Source organism: Colossoma macropomum, unplaced genomic scaffold (assembly GCF_904425465.1).
Source record: "Colossoma macropomum unplaced genomic scaffold, Colossoma_macropomum, whole genome shotgun sequence".
Lineage (NCBI taxonomy): Eukaryota > Metazoa > Chordata > Actinopteri > Characiformes > Serrasalmidae > Colossoma > Colossoma macropomum.
In genome coordinates, this window is record NW_023494795.1 from 29,849,664 (window position 1) to 29,874,981 (window position 25,318).

General features: G+C 40.3%; 3 protein-coding genes across 4 annotated transcripts in view; 1 reads left to right on the top strand and 2 right to left on the bottom strand.

Annotated features, from left to right (window-relative positions):
• The window catches only part of zdhhc14 (zinc finger DHHC-type palmitoyltransferase 14), a 36,059-nt gene extending 32,812 nt beyond the window's left edge, over positions 1–3,247 (bottom strand). The window contains exon 1 of the mRNA XM_036582146.1: positions 3,006–3,247. Coding sequence (XP_036438039.1) covers positions 3,006–3,247 — 242 coding nt within the window. The remainder of the gene's footprint in view (positions 1–3,005) is intronic.
• Positions 3,248–4,756: 1,509 nt separating this feature from the next.
• Positions 4,757–12,835, top strand: tmem242 (transmembrane protein 242). Its single transcript, XM_036582147.1, has 4 exons — positions 4,757–4,870; positions 6,358–6,458; positions 11,457–11,594; positions 12,209–12,835. Exons 1-4 carry the CDS (start codon positions 4,771–4,773, stop codon positions 12,320–12,322), a joined length of 453 nt encoding a protein of 150 aa, XP_036438040.1. The 5' UTR covers positions 4,757–4,770; the 3' UTR covers positions 12,323–12,835.
• Positions 12,836–16,252: 3,417 nt separating this feature from the next.
• The window catches only part of arid1b (AT rich interactive domain 1B (SWI1-like)), an 89,848-nt gene continuing 80,782 nt past the window's right edge, over positions 16,253–25,318 (bottom strand). The window contains exons 14-22 of one of the 2 annotated variants that reach the window (XM_036582144.1): positions 24,885–25,098; positions 21,630–21,765; positions 20,532–20,710; positions 20,174–20,306; positions 19,962–20,081; positions 19,791–19,869; positions 18,802–19,567; positions 18,277–18,407; positions 16,253–18,179 (exon numbers count right to left, since the gene is read on the bottom strand). In XM_036582144.1, the coding sequence (XP_036438037.1) occupies positions 16,416–18,179; positions 18,277–18,407; positions 18,802–19,567; positions 19,791–19,869; positions 19,962–20,081; positions 20,174–20,306; positions 20,532–20,710; positions 21,630–21,765; positions 24,885–25,098 (3,522 nt within the window). In that variant the 3' untranslated portion in view covers positions 16,253–16,415. The remainder of the gene's footprint in view (positions 18,180–18,276; positions 18,408–18,801; positions 19,568–19,790; positions 19,870–19,961; positions 20,082–20,173; positions 20,307–20,531; positions 20,711–21,629; positions 21,766–24,884; positions 25,099–25,318) is intronic. The other variant, XM_036582145.1, reaches the window with a different exon arrangement.

Sequence of the window (25,318 nt, forward strand, 5' to 3'; positions counted from 1 at the left end):
CTTTTCAGGTCTTTAGCAACAGGTGTGGATATATTTTAGTGAAGAGACGGGTGTTGTTTTGTTTTCTTTTATCTGTCTCCAAAGCCAGAAATAGCCTTAAAGAATACCAGCTTTGGATCCATCTGTGTGGTGTTTTGTTCATCAAGGTACAAACAATTTGAACGTTCCCTCAAAGGTACAACAGTGGTTTTAAGGTCCGATGAAACGGGGTGTGTGGAGTCAGTACAACTTAGAAAACATCATTTCAGTGGATTATGATACAATTATGTTCCCTGACTAAAGGTACTGAGATGTACCCTTGAGGGCACCACCACAGTGACAGGAGGGGTACTGCCAGTTTCATACCTTTATTTCTGAGAGTGTAAGAGGTCAGTCATTTCATTACATTCATAGTTGGTAACATGAGCCAGTTTGACTGAATAAAAAGCCTGAAAAAACGGTGCTGTTCGAATTGTTTCGATGAGACCAACTTTAGTAAGTTATTGCCTCAAACACATTGTCTATGCAGTAAGTTTACTTGTTAAACAGACAAAGTAAACAAACCCACTGCAAGACCAGCAGAGAAAGCTGATGTTTATCATGAAGATAGCTTTGGCTGCATATTGGAATATTTGGCCAGAGCATTTGTTGTACTGGGGAAATTTGTGCTGGTCACATACTGCATACTACTTTTAGGGCACAATCAGTAGGAGAACAGCATGTAACAGGCGATTTTGATATGTGGTCAACTTTTTAAGCTTATTTATGCAGAGAAACAGATACCATACCAAATCATGAGCATGTGCCAGCCTTTACACCAATGTTTAATGCAGAAACCTTTGCATAATTTGCTTTGTAAGTAGCTTTTGTTTTGTTTTGCTTCTCTTTTCCGATGATATGACAAAGAGGCCTTGGTAGTCAGTTCATTACACAGTGCAAACGAGGAACCTTCATAGGACGGTGCTGCCGAGGACCCACTTTCCTCAGCTGCAGTCCAGGTTTTGGAATGTAGCTTATTATTACTGACAGTTCTACGCTGGGTATAAAGCCAAAGGCCACATATTTTATCCCACTGTTGTTAAGTCAGCACTCCTCATACCAAGGAAGACAATTTGATGAACACGAAGCTGAGAGTTGAAGCTAAATATACTCAAAAGATGAGCACATAGCTGCTTTATCCTAACAGTCTGATTAGAAGTAGAGTTTAGGTTTTACTTTACTTACTTTACTTACTTTACTAACTGCACTTATAAGCCAGTCTGGATTTCTGCAGCCCACAAAAAAGCCTTTGGGTATTATAATGAAATGAACAGCCGAGCCCATTCCTGGAAAGACACAAGACAACACAAGATCCCCTTGTCCACATGTGCTCCACATCTGAGTCTGGACTGTAGGAATTCCAATAATAAAACGTCAGCAGCAATCCGTACCAGTTTCTCCACCTGACTGAGAAACGTAGACTACAAATAACTAAATATGTTAGCTAACAAATTCTATTACATCACATTTGCTACTGCAAGTAAAGACTTCATAAGACTACGTGTTCACTACATGTTTAGCCCCAAGTCCTGTATTCATAAACCCTCTCAAAAAAATGCACAGCTGACTGATCTATGATAAGATGTTCAATCTCATACTGAGAAAAATGAACTAAACCAACAGTTAGGAACAAATCTCACATCATTAATCCGACTCTGAGACACTTTGTACATATCTGGTGAGTTTTCCCGACACAGATTTAGTCCCAGACTAAAGGTTTCTCGATAGAAAATCCCCACTGACCTTGTAATTGAATCCAAAACTAGTAAGAAGGCTTAATCTATGTCTGGAAAACTGACCTAAGAATACTGAGCTGAATTAAGGCTTTAAACCAAGACAGCCGCTTAACGTTTAGTGGAAAGTATTGGCCTAAGCCTCACTACATCACTGCATCACACTACAGATGGCAGTGAATGAGCCCTTTGATCAAGCTACACCTTCTCCAGGAAAACGTGTGTTTATCTCTTCTCAGTTTTCTCATTCGACTGTATCGCTATTCACTGATAAGGAATGCAGTGAGGAATGCAGACCTTCAGAAAAGTGAACAGACCACCATCATCCATGCTCACGAGTAAGTGGTGAGAGGTATTCTGTAGTAGAAGTGAATACTGATAGGAGGCTGTCCTGTGAGGTGGAGTTTACAATATTGTGGACGCTCAAAAACAGAAACAGAATTGAGAAACTCAAAAACAGAAAATGACAAACTCCAAAACAAAAAAACTAAACATGAGACTAAAAATGAACTTGAACTGCTAAAATAATACTTATAAACTTAAAAACGTAACACAGTTTAAACCCTCACACAACTATGTACAGTTCTGATGCAGACTTTTCGCACTCTTGTTGATTATTGACAAATAATAATAATAATAATAATAATAATAATAATAATAATGATATTGTTGCTACTACTACTACTACTACTAATAATAATAATATAGTTATTATTATTATTATTATTATTATTATTATTATTATTATTATACTGTTACTACTATTAACACAAATAAACCAGTATTATGATTATTATTCCTCCTACTCCTACTACAAATAATAATAATAATATCAATAATAATAATATAATATTGTTGTTACTACTATTACCACTAATAAAACAGTATTATGATTTATTATTATTCCTCCTCCTACTACTATTATTATTATTATTATATTATTATTATTATTATTATTATTATACTGTTACTACTATTGCCACTTAATAATAATATATTTACTACTACTACCACTTACTATATATTAAAATACTACTTCTACTACTACTTCTACTACTACTATTAATAAAAATAAGAATAGTTATTACTTTTTTGTGTGTAGGGGTTTATTTCATGATATCATATTGTTATTGTATGGACAGTGTAAAATATCGTGATAAAGTATCGAGTTCATATCGTCCACCCTCCCAGGAGCCACTCAGATCAGCATGGAAAACCAGCAGTGCAGAAAGTGGACTTTTCACTCTGACTTACTCAAAGGCGAAGAAAAGTCCGCTGGTGACCAGGATGAGCACCATGGTGAGGTAAAACACCCCGGTCTGCTTTGCCATCATGATCCGTCCATCGCAGTAGAACTTGTTCCGGCCGGGGAAGATCTGCCACTTCCTCTTCACTTTCCTCTTCTTGCTGTGCGGCGTCTCGGCGGGCGAGGACGAGTTATGCGTGCAGATCTGATTGTACTGACACTCCCTGGGCTCGTCCATCCCCAGATGCATGTTGCTGGTGGTGTTTATCTCTCAGCAGTGGCCTACAGAAGAGTGAGAAGGTGCGAGAGAGTCCCACAGAACGCAGAGGTGTGAGAGGGGAGAGGAACAGAGCATCACTTCAGACGGAGAGGAGACAGAGGATGCAGCACTGTGTCCTCCTAAAATGCAGCAGCAGCTTATTGGACTCAGTGGCTCACACAGCCAGGCATCCAACACGAGGCATGGATGGTCATGGAAGGAAATCCGGAGACAGAGCAGAGCTGAGGTCCCGTGCATTAAGGTAACATTCCTCCATCGTCTTTAACTCCACATGCGATCAGAACAGCTGGAGGAGGATCTGGCGGCCAGGAGGAATGAAGCTGGCTGTGATTAGCCTCCTCTCTTTCCCTCGCTGGTGTAGAAATGTCCCCGCCTGTCCATCCACGCTCTCCAGCTCTTATTTCCAGCAGCAGCAGCAGGAGGAGGAGGAGGAGGAGGAAGCCTGTCCTTCCAGTGTCCTCGCTCAGCCGTTGCCTGCTTTATTCTCGCTTTAAGCCTGAATTTTGCTCATTTATTTGTGAATATAAGCGCCGATTTGCTGCTCAGAGAAGAAAGAAAGCAGGAGAACCGCTCAGATCTGCACCTTCTACAGCAGTGAGTGGGCTTGGTAACCTCCCCCCGCCACACGTCAGCCCAGAGCCTGGTCTGCTCCCCAAACACAACCGCCCTCTCAGTTTTATTTATTTATTTATTTATTTATTTATTTATTTATTTATTTATTTGCGAGTGATATTTTTCATACATACTTCTTTTTCCTTACATGATGTGAAGCTCTGTGTAAGTGGAAGCTTAATTTATTATTATTGTTATTATTATTATTATTATTATTATTATTATTATTATTATTATTATTATTATTATTATTATTGTTATTATTATTATTATTTCACTGTATTTTATCCTACACATTTTAAAAGTTATGGAGTATGTTTTATTAATTAATTTATTCTTTTTCTTTACTCGTTTTTTTTATTTGTTTGTTTGTTTTTTTTTAATGCCGTTGCGTAAAGCATTAGCCCAAATTATTAAAATGCATGACGAGGATTTTGTCAAAAATAAATAAATAAATAAAAATCTCCTGTCAGAGTAGCCTGAACATCATCGCTCAGCCACTCTTATTTTATTTTACAAAATAAAAGCTTCAGACTGAGATTTTTTTAGACAGATTTTTGAACTTAAGCTTTACATTACTGCATTTCAAAACATTCAGTTTTCTGTCTTACACATAAAATGTGCAAGATATAATACTGTAAAATAATAATGATAAAATAAAACAAAAATCAAGCTGCCTCTTACACTCTGCATACTCTACACAGCTAGGAAGAAAAAATAGTGACGTATGAAAAATATACCCCCAAAAGTTGAGATTTATATCACGCAGTATTGTTATAAAGTTATATACATTCTCATAAATATTCTTCCTCACTACTAAAAATATATACTGTTTTGATTTTTAACACTAAAGTGTATTACTTAGTAGACAAAACGTTCCTATGTTTGTTTCCGCCCGAGCGTTTATGGGGGAGGACGCGGTGGAGATGGCAGAGGGGGAGAATGTCAGTGAGGACGGAGAGAAACTGCAGCTGATAAAAGGTGAATAAAATATACAAATATTAATTAATTTCTTATTTTACAGGAGCTAGGGTAATTGACTCTAGTGTCGCTCTGTAGTTCGCCCGGTGTTTGTGCTGTTCTCTGTGTTAGAAGGTCTAATACGAGGCTGAAGTTCTCTTGTACTAAAGTACCGCTCCACCTTAAATGTTGCAGCAGTTACATTTGGCGAGTGAGGCTTCAGAGTGTAAGTGCTGCTCCATTTAAGGTGGAGCGGGAAATTCGATTAAGGTAACTACTAATCCCCAATACAAGACAAACACAAGTAAAATAATATATTAGAATAAACACTAAATTGAATAGCATGAAAGCTTAAAATACTGTATATAAAGCTATGCGTGTATACAACCATAGATCCGTAGCTCTGCTAAGGTGCACAAAAACACGGTGATGGTGTTACACATAACAGTAATCCACAGATGAGGTACTGCACAATTGCAGTATTTCTCCATAGTAAAAATTAGTATCAGTACTGCTGTAAAATACAGTATTGTGCAAAAGAGCATGACCAGTGCAGTGCAGACGACACATAGATGTACCGTGATGCGTGAGAACTAGATGAATAAGGAGCCAACTTCAGCCTCGTGTGGACCACTGTGTGAGTAATAAGCACAATAAAATCTGACATTTCCATTTCCTTTTGGTTCAGCTGAAAAAAAATGTTTAATTCATTCTAATTTACACCACGTTTCATTTTTTGATTTTCAGTCAAAACATCCATCAGCATCAGAGAGAAAACATACAGGCAACACATATATTTAACAGAGGTTTTCGCAGAAATCTCAACTAAATATAATATTAGATTTTTTCAGTATTTAGTGTTTCCACTCTTTACCATTATTACAGCTTCCATTCTTTACAGGAGACTCACTTTCAGAAAAGAAAAAAAAACTGCAGGTATATTTTTCGACACATCCAAAGTTCAGTTTTAAAAGTTTTACTTCATTTTCTTCTTTTCATGATCCAAATAACCAAAACACATTCAGTGATGTTGAGGTCTGGACTCCTTGTGCAGGTGGATTGTCTTATATCTAATCTCCTCTGATATATCTTCTGAAAAGTTAAGGATTTGTACTTTATGGCTGTTTTGAATGAAAGTTAAATCAGTAAATGGCGGTTTCTGACTTTTATGCAGTACTGGATATGTTGGTTATGGTGAGACAAAATAGTACACCCCACCTACCCCTCAACCCCCCCGCCCCAATAAATAAATAAATAAATACATACATAGATAAATAAATAAATAAAGGTAGGTGGGTAGGTAGGTAGGTATCCTGAGCTAGACGTTATCATTGAAAGACAAACTGAACACTGACCTGCTGGTATAATGTGGCCGAAGTAATTGGAATGAAAAGACTGGAAGTCTGCTATATAACCACAGTATCCTGTGTAGCCACTACAATTTTAGAAACCGAAAATAATTGCAGTAGCCATGTCCACTTATGATCTTTGTATTCCTTCTCTTTCAGGTGGTGCCTTCCTTACAACAGTAGCCACTGCAGGAGTAATATTTGGATTCGGGTCAACGCTGGCCTTGGCTAAGAAGAAAAGCCCTGAATGGTTTAATAAGGTATGTGGAGTTTTATGTAAATGTATGACCATGTAGGGGAGAGCGGGGCACAAACTAACACAGGGGCAAATGTCACATGGATATTTTATATAGTTACACAGGTTTAAGTAGAACATGCTTTTATCTCGTATTATCACAGCAGCGTCATCTGTGAATTTTGACAGCAGTCTGATGGATATTTCTCAAGATTCACCCTGAAGGCTTCCAGGTTTTTGTACCACAAAAGTCTTTCTTCGTAAATGTTTTTCAATCAATGATACAGGGAGATTCACTCGAAAGAGGCCCCGAATATTCTATTGTAACTCCCGTCAGGATGACACAATCTGAACCAAAAAAAATCCCTACATACCTTGACGTATGTGTAATCGATGTCATTACATGCGAGGCTGGAAGTGATCTCTGCTTTCTGCCAGACACCCGGAAGATGCAAACGGAGGTTAAACGTCGCAACGGCTGTCCGGCGCCTACCTCATCGCTCTGATGCAGGGGCGCCCCGACTTTTTCGAAGCTCCATATACTGAGATGCACATACAGTCAGTAGCCCCTCAGTCTGTTACAGTTAACCCTCATATGGTGTTAGTTGTAACCATTAGCACTCACTCTGCTTTTGACTAAATTGCTCATAAAAAGTAGGTGCTGAAAACATTTTTTTTTTGTTTGTAGCAGAGATGTGTAGGTTGGAAAAAAAGTATTACTCTTGCTCAAACAAAATTATTGAGCAAACACCAAAATGTGTTAGTTTGTGTCCTGCTGTCCCTATAGTTGAATGTCTTCAATGTCTTCTAGTTGAATCACTAGGGATTCATTGATTATACATTTTTATGACTGATTCCAGTTTAGCTTACCACTATAAATGTATTACTGCTTCATCAGTTCAGTCAGTCAAACTGGATTGTAATCGATATTAAACACATTATAAAATGTCATTGAAAAAGAATAAATAAAACAAAACGTATCAGAGCATCACATTATTCACATACTGAAAATGACATGGACTGTAGCCTGGCCCGTCTTAGAAGTATGGCTCTCTTTAAAAGTACAAATATCTAATTATAAACAGAATCAGAAGTCTAATCCCAAAACATTAAGCTAGTAGAGCTTTAATCGGCTTTAAAATTTAAAATTCTCTGAACCTAAGAATATTGTGTCCAAGGCTGATCTGCAGCCTTGGACACAACATACAGCATTGCGTCTTGAGTCTAAACCCAGCAACAACATTCTGCACTACACTGACCCAAACCGGCCCGTCATCAACCAAATTGTCAAATAAAACCTGACAGGACAGCGCCTGTTACCGCATAGAGAAAATAATGGGTGTCAATAAAGCGCAGATAAAACACTATAAAATAACGTGCTGTAAAAAAATGAATCAGCTGTTATCTGTGTGAGGTGTTATTCTTCACCTGTTTAATCCTAAAACTCTGTTCCTTTACATAGAACAGGACTGCCCAATCTTGGTCCTGGAGATCTGCCACCCTGCAGAGTTTAGCTCCAACCCTAATCTAACACACCTGATCCAGGTACTGAAGGCCTTCAGGGGTGTCTGAACATTACAGCCAGGTGTGTTGGATCTGAACTCTCCAAGGTGATAGATCTATGTTAGATGTTATGTTATGTACATTATGGGTACTACAAGGGAAATTCGTCATTTTGCAGCACAGGGTCGCCAGCAGAACAGCGCCGCCTGGTGCAGTTGGGGGTTTAAAAGTAACTAAACCCTAATATATTTTTAAATTAACAGCTGAAATGCACTCCTCTGTAATAATAAAATATGCCAGCCTTGCTTAAAATGTGAACCCATCTTTCCAAACTGTAAAAATATCATTTTTATTGTGGTCAGTTCCACCTCTGCAGCGCCCCTCTGGTTTAGCTCTGCTATAGGTGCGGATAGTGTGTCTTTATACCAAAGTACCATGACATGTCACAGTATGTAAATCAGTCAAGCAACGTTACCGCCCCCTGATGACGCCCTACTAGTGCTGCACTCATAAATATGAAAGCACAGGAGCCCAGAGTGAGGAGATAACCATACTCACATGCTAAGCTAAATACCCCGCCCCCAGCGCCACCTCACAAGGCTGCGATATGCCAGCTGTCTGTACCGACTGTAAATAACCCAGTTAATCTAAGCTGAGTTTGTAACAAAGATGTTGGACTGATTAAGTGAGGATTCTTGCGAGTCTATAAAGTTGCCGGTGTTGCACCTGATTCACGTTTCCCTCCACAACTCAAACCCTCATGTGCCGCACTCACTGAACAGAAGTCAACGGCAAGCAACACTGGAACTACGGAAAGCAAACAGTTCAGGAAAGGTTAACGTTAAATGGGCCATTGTTACAGATAGTGTCAACCTCTCGTTTGTACAGCCTTTCTCTGACTTTTTTTCCCCACTTTCCGTAGTTCAAGTGTTGCTTGCCATTGATTTCTGTTCGGTGAGTGCGCGCGCCTGAGGGTTTGACATTTAGGGAATGTTTAACCATTCGGACGCCTCTGCCGCTCGCTGCTAATCATTTTCCGCCACTGCGTTAACTCTTCAGCGGCTTGAATCAGTGGCTTGCGCTGTTAAGGCTCAAGACGCACTGCCTGATCAGAAACACCTTCCCTCGTCGAAGATGGGGATGGTAGTACAGAAAAATCGTCAGCCTCGTAAGGCCTTTCAGTTGCAGAAGTGCTGTTTGATTCTGTCACTCTCTATATTTTCTGGTAGATAACGTACGTTTCTGTTCAGCTTTAAAAACACAGCAGCCCAGCCCACCCGGTTTCCCTCACAGCCTCACCTCCAAACCCAAACATCATTGCAGTGCCCCTCCAATTTTTGAGCATCATTCAAAGTTGAGCCAGGGGTGGAGTTAGCTGAAAATAGCAGGGTATAGTTATTCTTTAAGTGCTTTGCCCTGCCAGGTATACCTAGTCCAGTCGTGGTTTGAACCCGCAACGTTCCAGCTGATGGCTCATCTCTCCTGTCACTAGGCTACCGGCCACCCAGTATCTCTAGGACCAGGATTGAGCACCCCTCACACAGAACATTACATACAACATATTGAACATATGACATAAAAAATATTTTTGGCAGAACAAATTAAACGTCCTTTTGGCTGCACTAAATTAGACTTGTATCAACAAGAGTGACTGATTTATAGTAATAAAAGTAGATCAGAAGAATAAGGTAAGCAGTAAAACTAAAGCAGGAGTGAAAGCAGGTAAAATCTGTTTAAAATGCGAGGCTGGCTGCGAAACCCGATTGTGAATGTGATTCGAGCGCAGTACATATTCCAGAGAACTGCTGGACTGGTTTGGACAAATATTTCAAGCTTTAACATCTAGTACGAAACACGATAGGCTATTAAACGTGATGCAGAAGACATCTACAGTGTCACAGCTACAGTTAAATTTCTGAATCTGATAACAAATTTAAAATGGAGTTAAGATTATTTTTGGATATTAGGAGTCCATTAATACAAGCAGTAGAAAAAACCAATAGAGAAACTTCAGGCTGGGTTGAAATCTTTACTTGTGGCTAAAAAAGCATCTGTGGCTCTCTCAGAAAGCTATTTCGTGCTCCACCCAGTATTAAACTCTTATTCAATTATGCTATGGCTGTGTTGTTTACCTGACGGGATGAAATTAGAAATTGAGCAAATCCTCACATAGAACTGGGAGTTATATTTGTTTTTAGGCCTGGAGGGGAACAGTACCCTCTTTGTTAACTTTACTTTTTTTTTCTCTTTTCTTCTGTCTATTTTTAACCATAGTCACATCTCTATAAACATGCATCTTAGCCAAATGTGCCTTTTAGAGAGGCCAAATTAGATTAATTGTGGAGAGGAATGCAGTCGTGAGGTCACAGCGATGGGACGGCAGACGCATCTAAACTAACTCTAAACTAGATTAGGAGCTTGGGCTGGACAGACCTGCCTTTCTGACTGTCTGGTGACAGGGCATTGCTTTATGTGGAATACTGTCTTATTTATTTTAAATAAAATAAATTTCTCCTTGAAAATTATGATTATCGTGCAACATTGACAGCAGATTGCTTTTAAGAAACCTTTTAGTAAACTTTAATATCTCAGTTTATGGGACAGAGGTTACACCTCAATTCTACACAGTTCCACACCAGTCATATCACCAAACACACTAGCTGCATTTACATCTAACATCAGCTCAGCGGCTCAGCAACTGAGCCCACGTCTCAATGAACGTGTAGCAAAGAAAGGAAGCCAGGTGTCTAATTCAAGCAAATAGAGGTTTAAAAGACTGAGCTCCTGGAGACATTTACATTTTGAATATTTCAAGTATTCATGTAATATTTCAAGGCCTACTACAAGTGCCTGAATTATACTGTTGAAGTTTTGCGTATTTTGAATAAACAGTGGCCAGTTTGGGTTACAGCACAACATTAATTCAAAATCATAAAAAATAGCTGTTTTTTTGGCCCACGGATTTGTTGAGATTTTTTAATATGGCCCTTTTAGAGAGTTTGACACCCCTGTTATGAAATGTTCTACCACACGTCGCATGTACTTACACATTTCCCCTAAACTTACACATTGCAGCTTTAAGTAGTAGTGGCCAGTATAGCAGACATTTACACGATACACAATATTTCTTTTTTCTGAAATTTGATAAACTGGAACCAACACAGTGCACCAGTGGCCTGTCTCCTGAACATGTTCAGCTTAGACAGAGTTCCTGACAAAATGTCAACATTAGAAAAGCTAGAAAATGCAACTGTGTTTAACCCTGGTTTAGATACAGAGGCTTTGGTTAATTCTTGTGTGTGTGAACATGAAAGCATGACATGACAAACAGCCAATTGCATGAAACCTGAGAAGTCGAGCAGCTTATTTTTTAGAGACCAAAAACTAAATACGTAGAAATTAAAGGCTTTGTTCACCTCTGTTTTGAAGATAACATGTAACAAGGGCTTAACTTCATCACTTAATGTAATCAGAAAAGAACGTGTGACAGTTAAAGCTGTGTTCTTGTATTTGTGTTTAGGGTCTTGTGGGGTCAGCAGCGGTGCCCGAGAGTGGAGCATCACTAGCCCTGCGTGCCCTGGGATGGGGTTCTCTATATGCCTGGTGTGGAGTCGGCCTCCTCAGTTTTGCTGTCTGGAAGGCTTTGGGGGTCCACAGTGTATGTACCTGCTTCAGCTCCAGTACTAACAGTACAGCACAACTGATATTCACATTGTGAATAGTGAACAGTGTTCCCACAAACTGTAATCGGATTACTTATTACTTGCTGGACAACAACGCTAGATAAACAACTCTGTACCAGTTAAACCTTATAGGCTTTTCAATACTTTGTTTAGGAAAAAAGTTTGGAAGTACAGAAGTTTGGAATTACATTCAATAATATATATAAACGTTCAATAATAAATAAACGTTTTTGGATGAGGTCCAGTGAAAATAAAGTTGTAATAAAATTAATATCCAGCATGCCTCATATTGGAAAAGGGGTATATACATAAACAAAAAATAATACATTGTAGTTATTATTTAATCGTTTAACCTCATTATCCCAAACTAATTATTCCTAAGTATTAAATACTTATGTACCTATATTTACTTACCTCTATACTATGAAATATCTGAATACTATAAATTAGACATTAGAAGGTATTGTGTGTGTGTATGTATGTATGTACGTATATATGTGTGTGTGTGTGTGTATGAAAATGGAATTACAGTAGTTTGTACCTTGCTATGCTCAACACTGACGTTGAATATTATCATTCTCTCTTACAGTTGGTGGAATTTCGACAGAAAATGCAGTCTATTTTCCCAGCCATCCCGAAAACTGAAGAGGCACAACAAAATACGACACCTTTTGATTGGGACTCTATATTCAAGTCAAAATAATGAGTTAATACTGGTAGCCTTAAAAGAATTTACAGACTGCACACTGGACGATCAGCCTGCTTTGTATTGAGCTCTGGGTGAGAACGAATGAACCTTCTTTCCAGTGCTTGATCTGAGAGACTGCTTTGGTGGTGATTTATTCTCATCTATGATGTTTAACTCTCATAAGCTGGTCTCAGCGCAGACCGTGAAACTAGGAGTGGGCAACTGGACACTGTTATTGTATTAAATAGCCTCACAATACAGGCATAAAGTCAGTACCTGTAGAAGAAGTACATCGTAAAAAAGACATCCAGTGTGTAGTACCGGCAAAAACTGCATAGTAACAGGTAGCTGATTAAATGTCAGCATTTTATGCTATAACATTATTTCACTAATTTATTTTGATTTTTCTTTTTGTTCCTTCTTGAAGCCACTGTACTAAATGTTTCGGTCTGTTTTGTTTTAAATGTTTGCTGGTGTATTTTGTCTGTCCTACACCTTAATATCATGATAAGTTTTCTGAAAATGTCATTGAGTTGATGTATTCTTGCCAAGTCACTCACTGTTGTAAGCTTTCCATTCAAAACTAAAGAACAAAGTTTGTTTGAATGCCAGCACTTGTAGGCTTTACAATACTGCAGCTAAAGGACTTGTCAGCTGTGTGGATATTTTGCTAAACTGCTTTAGCATGAACATGGCTTCAGCAGATGTAAGACAAGCATTAATATAAAATGACTCGGTGCAGTGGGGCCAGTTCTGATTCTGGAGATCTGCCACACTGCAGAGCTCAGCTCCACTCCCAATCTAACACACCTGATCCAGGTAATAAAGGCCTTCAGGGGAATCAGATCCATGTGTGTTGGATCTGAGCCTTCTAGGGTGGGACACTCTTAAAAAGATGGTTCTTTAGAGAAGGGAATCGTTCTGTTTAGAATATATAGAACTATTTCATGCTTTAATGGTTCTACAGACTGGTGCAGAATGTGTTTTATAGAGTTATATACAGAACTTTTTGAAAATGTTTCTATGTACCACCAAAAAAGGTTTTGCTATTGTTAGAAGCTTTGGTGCTAAATTGAACCATATACAGCACATTCTCCGTCAACCTGAAGAACGCTTTAGGCATGAAATAGTTCTGTATAGAACTCATGGTTTTAAATAGAACTATTCCCTTTACTAAGGAACCCTTGGAGAACCATTTTGTTTTTAATAGTGTGGATCTCCAGGACCAGGACAAAGCACCCCTGGCTTAGTAAGTCTGGTCCAGTTCTGATAAAGTGAGAGAAATCTGTGAGTGGAAAAAAGCATGAATTGAAAGAACTATTGCTGGTATATCTATAGATATTGTCGCTGTCTAAAAATCTCCATTTTTTTATTTTCATTTGAATATGGCAGCTGTTCTTTACTTTGTATGAAATATTAATGTCGAATGGACCAATAGAAATACTGCAAGAAAAAATTGTACATTCGCTTGCATCAAAAGTTATTTGGCCTTCTGCAAAGTTATAATTTTGAAGAAACTGTTTTTGACAGCAACGATATATCAGTACATTTGACATTTGGTTGGATTTGTTATTTTTATGGAGTATTAACTCATAATACGTCCAGCTCTCCACAGAAAAGGAACATTTTGCCAGAAGCCAGCAAGCAAAAAAAAAGAAGACCGAATATTATCCAGATTGTACAGAAACACTGCGTCAGCGCGAGCACACTTGTGACTGCTGCTGATGTTTTCCACACATTTAGTTTGTGACATCATTAAAGGGAAGTCATCCAGTGCTGATGCTACAGCAGCTGTGTGGAGGAGTGCAGGGGCAGGATGAGCTGATGAGCTGAGTAACTGAACCTGCTGCAGTGTACTTAGCAATTGTTATTTAGGGATCTGAAGCCTTCTATTGATATTCTACGCATTTATTCACGGTTGAGAGTTGGACGAGTAGCCATCAGTCATTCTCAGAGTCCTGTGGATCCAGTGCACTTTTCTTCCTCTAGCAACGTCTGATTCAGTTCATCAGCTGATTGTCAAGACCTTTAAGAGCTGAGTCAGATCTGTAAGGAACAGTCTGACCAAAATGAAAAATGATCAGTTCTGTAGTAACTAAGTCATCATCACGTTGGAGAGATCTTGGACAGCAACTATATTTAACTCTAGTTTTAGGACAGAATGCCCTTTAAGAAATGGCAGCTTTATGCCAGAGTTTCTTAACCACTGGGTTGCAGACCACAAGTGGGCTGCAAAGCACCCTCTGGTGGTCCTGAGGACAGTACCAGTAATGAGCTTGTGATGGCACTCAGTCATCAACATTTGTGAAAAAATTTAAAAGAGATAATAATAAGAAAGAAATGTAAAATGTTTTCAAACAGTAAACAATATTGATATAAGCCCTGCAACAACAGCAAACAGAGCAGCTTCAACTATTTTCTGCCTCTGGAAACAAAATACTCTGTTTCAATCGTGCCCTTGTGAATAAAACACTTTGCTCAATTGTTCTGCCAGATTTCAAGAGTAGAACAACTTGTTATCCTAATCTGTTGATATTTTATGTTCAGTAATACACATTGCATATTGTGGCACCCAAACATGGCTGTTGAAAATATCCCAAAAATTCATTTTTTAAGCATTTTTGTTCTCCTGTGGGCCTTCATGCTTTCTAGTGATAAACAGTTGGATGAGAGGGTGAAAAAGGTTGAGAACGTCTGTGCTAACTTGGCATCAACATGACCTCATTAAACAGGTGCTTCTGGAAGTCGTGTAGATTTCCACAATTACATCAAATTAAAAGATAAAACACTCAAAAACAACCTTCACAGTGCTCAACCAGATTTCATGTACATTTACTTTTTAAACATGTGGAACATGTAGTATAAAGACTTTATACTAATAAACAATGGTCATCAAATCATATGGCATGAAAAAAGTTCACAGAGTTGTACATTGTCATTGGAATTGCTGCTTAAGTCATATTGGGATAACTTCAAATTTTGCTGGATTACAGTTACACCAACTGACTTTTTGATGAGCCTGTTTTTTTTTTCTTTTTCTTTCATTTTCTTGTTTTTTTTTTTAAGCCAGACATCTAAGGCCATTCGAGGGAGTCGTTCCTATCTCTGTTTCACAGAACTGTGTGCACAGTTACACAGTCCACACTGGAACCTCTCACACATCATTATGTTACCCTCAACAGAAGATGGTAAGGTTTTCATTTCCAAATTGCTGTAAATAATTAGCATTGACTACCATCACTCTGTATAATACAACATCTCTTGGGAAAAAAAAGAAAATGAAACGGGCCAGTTTACTGTACAGCTCATATATACAAATCGGCCCATGAGTCAAATGGAGAGGAGTGGTAACCGAAGCACTTCAGAATTCAACTTTCAGAGAGTTGATCATGTGATCTAATGGTCATTCTGGTGGAAGAAAGTCAGTTTAAAACCAGCTCTCACTTTACCCTCAGATACTGGTGTGGTTATGCAGTGCAATACTGGTTGTCAGATTTGAATATTGCCTGTGGTAAAGAGTCATTCACATTTGGTAAGCTCCCCTCCAACAAGCCAACTAAATCCTATTGCACAAAGCTTTTTAGAGCTGGATACATGTATATCGAGTAAAATCAGTGTTCGTTTTTATCTTTATCTTAGCACATTGCAAGAGAAGTTCTATCTACAACACATCTCACAATTTAAATAAATCTGCATCCCCAAATAAACGAATCCCACCAAAAAAAATAAAAATAAAAAAACAGCCACAAACAATGAAAAAAAAAAAACATTTTGAGAGCAAACTCTGAAAACTAACATACAGTATCTATCAAATGGCAACTTTGGTTAAAACAAAAATGAGGGAGGGGGGACAAAACATAAAAAAGAATAGAAAAAAACAAAATGAAGTATTAAATATCTGTATTAAAATCATTTAAAAATCCAAAATGAAAATTGCAAAAAATGGGGTAGAGGAGCTATATATATATACTCTATATATTCATTTGTATGTAAAAACATTTTTATGTCTTTTTTTTATTTAAATAAAAATATAACACCAACAATTCTGTATGATCTCGATCTGTGTGGCCCACTGTCTCGCTGATGGCACTTCAGGCTGCTGCTCATGTCACGAGCGTCCAAGCTTAAACAGTACCTCGCACATAACGGCCACTACACTGGAGTTCAGCACAGACGACAGCGTGATGTCCAGCAGCCGGCTCTCGTACAGCACAAACTCAGGCAGGTTCTCTTCCACCTGAGCCATTGCCAGCAAGGCTTTAGCAGCCCGGCACATCATGTTGATGCTAGGGGGCTCTGGGTGCGTCGGGTGTCCTGCGTGTAAGAGGCTGTGAGGGCTCTGCTGATACTGTGCCATGGCAATACTGTCCTCTAAAAAGCCTATCAGGGTCCCAATGCTGCCCTTTTGAAGGGCAATGGCACGGGCTGCTGTGGGGTCACCCCGCGCCAGGTTGGAGAGGATGGCCACGGCCATCTCGCGGCACACCTGACTTTTGCGTTCGCCCACGTGGCGCACTAACGTTGCGTAGAGGCGCTCTTGGCGGCTGAATGGCGGCGTGGCCAATAGCAGGTCCACGTTACAGTCCTGGATACTCAGCTTGCACAAGCACTCCAGCACCAGCCTCTGAGGTGTAAGAGAGGAGAAACCACCTGCTGTGCAAAAAGGGTCCTGGGCCTCAGCTGACGGGCACACCATCCAGTGCAGAAGCCCGTCTAGGATGGGTAAGCAGATGCTCTCGGGATAGATTGATAGATCTAGCTGCCCTGAAATGTTAGCCAAGGTGACCAAGGTGTTCTCATGCAAGGCACCGAGACAGTCCCACCACCACTCATCCTTGCTACAGGCCAAACCTCGCTCCTCTTCACGCTGGTAGGTTGGGGACGTCCTTTTCCGCTTTGGGTGCTCATGGTGCAACAGCACCAGCTTGCCCAGTACAAGCACCAGGCCTGGGTGCCTGGCCATGTCAGCATCGTTACCTGGGACAAAGGAGAGGCCTCGGACTATGTTAGAGACACATATGCAGCGCTTGGCCAGCTCATCCTGCCATTCCTCAGCTGTGGAGAGGGGTGCCTCATCCCAGCAGCGCGGCTCGTCTTCCAGCAGGGTGATGCTGTGGTTCTCCCGGCTGCGTAAAGGTGAGACTTGGGCCTTGTTCTCTGGCTGAGACCTGGGATGGGAATGTAAAACATCATCCACAGTGACTGCCAAACTCTTGTCTGTGGAACCTTTGTCTTCTCTCTGAGTTCCCTCTTCTTCATTACAGGGATCCTGACTGTCCTGTTCTTTTCTCTTTTCCTCCTCAAACTCCTTGGCTGGTGAGGGTTTAGCTCCTGCCTCCTGACACTTCCTGTCAAAGTGGGTCTGAATGTGTGCAGTAGAGTCACCTCCGCCAGCCTTCCAGTGCAGCAAGCCACTGTTAAACTCTCCAACGAGGCCCAGCTGCTCTGATCGGTCTTCTACCAGGTCATCAATTGCTTCCCTTTCCTCCACCTTTACTGGCAGTCTGTCATACTTGCTGGCTTGCTTGGGCCTGGGTTCTGAGGGTGGACGCTCCTCTTTACCCATTTCCCTGTCTTTTTTCTCATCATGATCAGTAACCTCTGCTGGATTCTTCTCTGTCGAATCTGCTCCAGGTGTGCTGCTGGGGTTATGCGTTTGAGGCTCTGCTTCCAGCTTCTTGTCCAGTTGCTCAGTATCTGAATGAGTATCCAGCTCTTGGGGCTCAGATTCCTCCTTCTCTGCTGGCTCTGGAAGGGGGCCAAGAAGTGTTTTCTGTCCCTCAGTACCTACTTCATACTCCTCCAGGATGCCAAAGATCTCAATCAAGCATCGCCTGAAGTACTCCACTACAAGTTCCAAGAATCCTGGCAACTACATAAACAGAGAACAATAATGTCATTAATGTCTGAACAGCCAATCAGTTTTGGAGTAACTCTCTTACTCAAGTGCACCTAGGTTAAAAATGTACCTGGGACAGGGTAAAGGAAGACACTGTGCTATCATCATACAGAAGGATGTTTATGGTGTCCAAGGCCCAAGTACTTTCTGCTAGCAAACCAGACTTCAGAGACATCATCACACGCCAGGCCTCTGGTGTGCCTGCAAAGGAACAACGTTTCTGAACCAACAGTTCCAAACCAAAAGTTCTGAACCAACTTCACTCCCAAACTGACTAATTAAAAAAAATGAGGCAATGGAAGCCGATGGTTATGAATAAAAACTTTGATCCCAGTTTATGGCAAGTGGCTACTACTAGGTTCATGAAGAAGACCGTTATTCCCTAGTTCCTCCAGGAAATTCGGAGTTGGTCTGCCAATTTGAATAAGGAGATGACTTAACATTAAAGGTAAAACATCTCCTTTAGGGCAATTTTCAGGCAATTCCTAGTAATAAAACCAAAAAACTGCTATTTCCAAAATTCTGGTTTATTGCAATCTTTTGTTGTTTTGTTTAATGTTAACAATGAAAATGTGTGAGACTGTGGGACTCTTACCGATGTCTTTAGAAGTTAACCTTCGACGAGGTTTTAGCTGAGGTTGTGTAGCTTCAACAGAACCCAGTGGAAAGCTGATCTCTCGTTGGATGGGTGGGAGGCCTTGGCCTGGGACAACACCACTTTGGGAGCCTGGCATGGACGCAGGCACCCCTGGCTTGGGCATTTTCATAGAGGGCATCAAATGAGCTTTATTGGGTGACATGGAACCACTCAGGGGTCTAGGGAAAGGGGCTGGGCTAGGTGCACGGGCGATGTGATTTGGCATGGCTGGAGGAGACTGGTATGATACCGGAGGTTGCCGATTTGTCATGGGGGGTATGGAGCTAGAGGCAGGCTGGGGAGGATAAGGTGACTGACGCTGACTAGGATGACTTGGCCACTGACTATCCTGATTTGGCCTGCCCTCTGGGTCATCTGCACGGCTAATAGAAGGGTATGGAGGCCCATGGCCTTGTCTTCCAGGGTAAGGGTAACCCATATCCGTCCTGGGGTGCCACATGTTAGCCTGAGGCCCTCCACTGGGGGTGGAGGATGGTCCTCCACTCATCATGCTATGCTGGGGAGGACCCTGTCCTCCGTGTTGCATGCGCTCACGATTATACTGGTAGGGGAACTGGCCCTGCATGGGTCTGCGATCTGGGTATCCACCACCATATTGACCATACATGTCTGGCTGCTGGCTGCCATACTGCATGCTATAGGACTCTCCCTCATGTCGTTTTCCTGAAGGGCCATACATCCCTTCCCCAGGTCTTTTGTAGCCCTAAAGAGGCACAGAGCAATCAGTTACATGCCTTACTGTTTCTTGACTTTAGCTTCACACTGACTTTATAGCAGTAAAGAGAGCATCTGCAAGATGCCAACCTTAACGTGTTTGCATAGGCTAAAGATAATCCAATGATGCTTGGAATATAATGTTCACAGTTCACCAGATTACTGTATAATACAGTAATTTAACTATAAGAACACTTCATCTGCACACTGACCTGCGGCTGTGGATACATTCCATGTGCACCGTATGACATGCCTTGTGGATACTGCTGACCATAACCGTCATGTCCATGTCTAAAAAAGAAAACAAATTACAGTAGGTTCAGACATTTAGGTCAGAAACCCACCTTTACTCATTCACATCCATAAATCCTAACCCTATTTACCTTTGATGAGAAGGGTATCTACTGCCTGAGTACATGCTTGGATCATTGTTGGAAGGCATCATGTTGTTCTGATTCACAGGTGGAGCCATTCCACCCTCTGGCCCCATGGCATGATCAGGCCTGAAGAAGGAACATGACAAAAGACATGAACAAGCAAGTCCTGGCTTTATTTAGATCAGTCGTTTAATAGTGTATTGTGGGATGTCACCAACCTTCTCTCAAAGGTAGGGCTGTAAGGGTACTGGGGACGTGGGCCCATGCCTTGCCCTCCAGGGGGTCCACGTGAGTACATGTCCTGCATGCCGCTGCTAGGCAACTGTCCTGGCATGAAGGGTTCATTGCCACCTACAAACACATACACTTTTCAAAAACTGATAGCATCCCTATAGTTGGGAATGAAACTAAAAGATATGGCATGCTGTAGACACTAGATGGCAGCACTGTCCAAGAAATCACTGCAGTTACAAAGCACTTTGAGCCAGGGCACTTGCAAAGCATAACTAATAAAGGGCATCTAGCAGACAAGAATGAAGGTTCACTTTCAGTATAATTAAGAAAATGTTAACTCACCTTTCCTTGGACCTCCATAAGGCTCCTTGTTAGCATCATATTGCATTCTTACACTGGGATCTGCACCTGCACTGCCTCCACCTTGCTGGTACATCATGCCAGGCGGCATATTGCTCCGCTTTTGGAAAGCTGGGTCGCAGCTTTCAGAGAAGGGATCCTGCACACTGACACCACTGTTTCTACAGGCAAGAGTGAGGAGAGACAAATGTGTACCAGTACCCAGATTAGACAGGAAAGTTCAGGACACACAATTTTAATTGTTTATTGCTCGTACAGAAGATATAGTGAAGACTTGCACATCCTTTCACTGCATTGAAGTAGAGCCTTAAAAGACCCAATGGTAATATCAACCGAAGTCCACAGATTTTTTCCAAATTTCTTTATAACTTAATCACTGAGATATAAACATAGTTATTCGGGGTTATTTTTAAGCTCGGCAGTTTGGAATAGTTGCTAGAAAAACATGTAAATGGGTTTATCTCAAATCAGTGTGCAGTTCACATCTGTCTCTTCTGAATTCTCTCTTGTGGTTCCTAGGCTACACCGTCAAAATTGAGCACTTTGGATCCTGCTGTGAGGAGAAATCTTCAAACTGTGCAGGAGGGGGATCGTTTTACAATACTCCCAGCAGGCTAAGTGGTATTGATCTAACATCTGAGGCTGAGGTATGGTCTTTGGATATGGTGTTACAGGACAGGTGTTTTGTTTACAAACATTAAGTGTCCGCTGGTGTAGGAGACTTGCAAAAGAACTGAATTATGGCTATAGAAAATAAAAACCAGCACATCAAATCCAAAATAGAACTAGAAAGATGTTTTTCTGTGAAAACAAAACACACATCTCTATACTAACAATGTTTATGCTGAAAATGTCACTCTTCTTAAGCACTTTCACAGGAAGCTGTGTTTTTAGTGCAGATGCATATTATCTGTTTATTTGCATTTGTGGTCTTTTGGTTTTCCTCTGTTTTCAACCTACACCTCTCCCTCCACAGCTCCTTACTACGCTTTAGTGATGATGATAAATCCTCGAAAACCTAAAAGACTTTGGACATGAAGATGTGGATTCGGGTACATTTGCTAAGTAGATTTTACTCACCGGCCACTCTGAGGTGTCATCTGGCTGTGGGGAGTGGTGGCTGGAGTCGGGGGCTTCAGATCTCCCGGCATTTCTGTCATAGAGCTACTGCCTGTTGACTGTGGAGTCTGAGGCCCCTGGAGAGACCCAGAGTTTGCTATGAAACAAAGGGGAGAAAAGAAAACAAATACATCAGAAATATAAAAGAAAGCAGTCTTTCCTTCTTTCGTTTTCTTTCCCCCTTTTTTTTTCTTTTTCTTTTAGAAAATTGTATATAATAAGCAATGAAACAGAATACAGAGATACCACATCATTAAGCAAAATGACGCTGCATACAGTGGCCCTAAAAAGTACTTGGACGATTGTGCCACACATAAAAATGTATAAGGTTCACAGTGTCAGGAAACAAAATGTCATTTATTTTAAACAGACCATTCCAGGACTGTAATTTTCTTTTTGGCAAGGTATTCTTCCAAAAGGCGGCTGGTGTGTTTCAGATCGTTATTTCTTCTGCAGACTTTGCAGGTTTTCATCCAAAATTTCTTTGTACACTTCTGAGTTCATGATCCCATCAATGAACACAGGCTCACTGACACTATTGTGGGAAATGCAGCCCCAGACAGTGACTTTTCTACCTCTGTGTTACAGCAGCCTTAGTGCAGCCCAATGTAAAAAACTTAATTCTGTAAAAACAATAATTCTGTAGTTTCCTAAAGTAATGCAATAATTATATCAAATTGTGAAATTTGAGATTTTGGTGAGATTTTGGACATGATGTATGAAATTTTTCCTAAAGAACCATAATCAACTGACTTATAAATTGGTTAGGACAAACATTTATTTCCCTACCTTGGAAGTAGTGATGTTCTGATAGAGGGATATTTTAATGGATCACGTATAATCACGGATAAATTAAGCCTTTCTTTGCACTTTATTTACATCACTGTTGTAGACGTGACGTAAACAGGCATAATCCACAGCCTACCAGAGCAAGGCATGTTTTCAGAAGTTAACAAAGCAGGTTAAATGCCTACAGTGTGGAAATGTTTTCAAGGAGAAATTTAAAAAGCTATACATGCAGTCCTGGTGTTTTAACTGTGTTTAAACTAGCAGAGTTTTGTCTAAACACAGGCAATTAAAATGTGAGCACAAGGCTATCATGCTTGAAGTCCATTTTCTGCTGCAGAGAAAATAAACCATTATGTCGTTCTTTCACTTGCAACTGTTTGAAAACAAAACTATTATGGAAACATGAAAACAAAAGCTATCACTTGAGATTGCGTACCATTATATTAAAAAATTCACTGCTGAACATCAAATTTACTGGTAGCCAAATTATCGGGGAGGTCAATCATACTGGATTGTTATATACACTATAAAATGGTCATTTAAAAAATGTAGGCCACAAAAACAAAGCTTTATTAATCAACAATGTTACATTGTGCACAAACTAAAAAAGGTATTTTATTGTAGTATGAATGAGCAGACTAGCATATCTTACCTATACTGTGTGGCTGAATTATCTGTGACAATACAAAGACTAAATCTGTATCAGCTGATACTCAACATTAAGGTACCCTAAAAGGATTGGAGGGCAAAGAAAAAAAAATCCAGATCATGACATCTCTGCTTATAAGTGTGTAAATTTCACAGAGATAAAGCCAATTTCAGTCTTTTATTATTTTAATAAAAAATATTTGTTAAATAAGAAAAGAAAGCTGAAACCACTGTGCGCTATTTTCTAAAACTACAAGAAGTATCGTCTTAATTATTTTCAGTCCATATTATTATGGACCAAGAGAAGCTCTCTCAAATCCTACAATCCCAGGCTTTCATTTCCATAATCCAATAAAACATGAATTCTGCAGTCTTTAGTGTTTGCGAAAGAAGTGGAATTGGTGAACATAATTTCAGACATTTTCAGGCTTAACTTAATTAAGAAAGTAATAAAGCCAGTTTGTATTTCTGTAACATGGCAAAGGGTGAGTGGCAAGGCTTCAGAAGAAGCAGAGTAAAGCACAATGGGGGCAGTGAAAGCCTTCATAACACTGCCAGCCTCAGAACTACTGGCAGCCGTGCTTCAGCTCAGAGTAAACAATGCAGACGGGTTATGGGAGGGCACTTACAGTCTGTGTGAACTGAAGTGACCTCAACGCCATATTCACTCAGAGCAAGGGAGGAAAAAAAAAGACAGAGTGGGGGAAAAAAAGTGCTGGCTCACTGGTCCGCTGTGCATGAGGGGGTCAGACGGAGGTCATTTTTGTTTATATCCCACACTCCTCCCCCATTAATCTTCTCTGGGGGAATCCCCCCTCCTGCTGCTTGACAGCTCTCTCTCTCTCTCTCTCTCTCTTTTTCTCTCTCTCTCTCTGACATCATCAGCTACTCGCCCGCAGGCAGGGAGGGGGGGGTTATTCCTTCAGCTGGCCGTCTGACAGCTCCCCTCCCCCCATTCCCCTTTTTCTCTTTTCCTCTCTCAGCTTGAGTCAATCACCTGTCAGATATTTTTAGCTCACGTGCAGCCAGCTCACGATTCATTTCAAGGCAGATGAGAATGCAGTGAAGGTGATGTGCTCAAAAGCCTGGAGGACCATCATTTAGACTAAATGGTGCACTCAATGTAACCTATGCTATAAGAGATGCACAATATGACTATATTTATTGTAATCATCACATCTCATCACAATAAGCCTTTCTGGGTAGATCATGGATGCGGTCATTATTTAAAGAACACTAACCGACTGCATATTTCATTACAAAGAGAGCATCTCCTGTTTCATTGGATTCAATTCAAAACACTGAATACAAATCACTGTATACGTAGTTTTTGGTAGTAGTTTTCAATGTGGCACTACTGGTTCTTTTTGTCTTGTATTATTAAACTTCTGAAAAACTAAATATAGTGATCCAAATCATAAATTTACAAAATTTAAGCCTAATTAAATATAAACAGTCATTCCAAGTTTTGACACAAAACAAAGTTATTGCAGAAAATGATTATGAATACGCAGCCTGATGCCTGAGACATGAGTAGCTGGCTGTGCTAGTATGCTATGCTTGAAGCAAGCTGATAAATTAAGTATGTTTTTGTTGTACATGCTTTGAGCAGAAAACAACAGCATGAATTAACTGGGCCTTATTGGACAAGTTCAAACAACATTTTAGCTGAATACACTGCAGATATTTAGGTTATAAAATGTTAAAGTAAATTATGTTAATTAGTTTTGTGTGGAATAGTGCAGTATAATGTTCCAGTAGAACAGATGCTCTCCTGACCTGGTGACGGGGGCTGTATCTTGGCCTGCTGCTGCTGCTTCTTGCCATCCCCCATGGCAAAGGCGTCCGGTGGGGGTTCCTCGCCACGCTCCACCTTACACTCATAGGCAAACAGGTACTGGATATACTGCTTCTTCAGAGAGCTGGCTGAGCTGCTGGACGTGCCCACATTCAGAAGAGTGGAGAGCTCACGCCATTTCTTATTCTTGTTCACCTATATAGGAGGATGGCACTATTAGAGGAAAGGGAGTAAAGGACACTATTATGCTAATATATGCTTTTGGAGTTTGTTTAATTTTATCTAGGAAGGTTCTAGATAAATCTAGGTATTAGATTTTAATCCAGTATGAACCTGCAGTGTTTGCAGTTTTATAGTCTGACAGTAATAATTGTGGAGTGATTTTAATCCAGTATGAATCTGCAGTGTGTAGATT

Bases quoted from the DNA above. Each gene is read 5' to 3' on its own strand.
- tmem242 (XM_036582147.1), top strand. From the start codon at position 4,771: ATGTTTGTTTCCGCCCGAGCGTTTATGGGGGAGGACGCGGTGGAGATG. The intron at 4,871-6,357 runs GTGAATAAAATA...CTTCTCTTTCAG, and splicing joins GAAACTGCAGCTGATAAAAG to GTGGTGCCTTCCTTACAACA. The intron at 6,459-11,456 runs GTATGTGGAGTT...ATTTGTGTTTAG, and splicing joins GCCCTGAATGGTTTAATAAG to GGTCTTGTGGGGTCAGCAGC.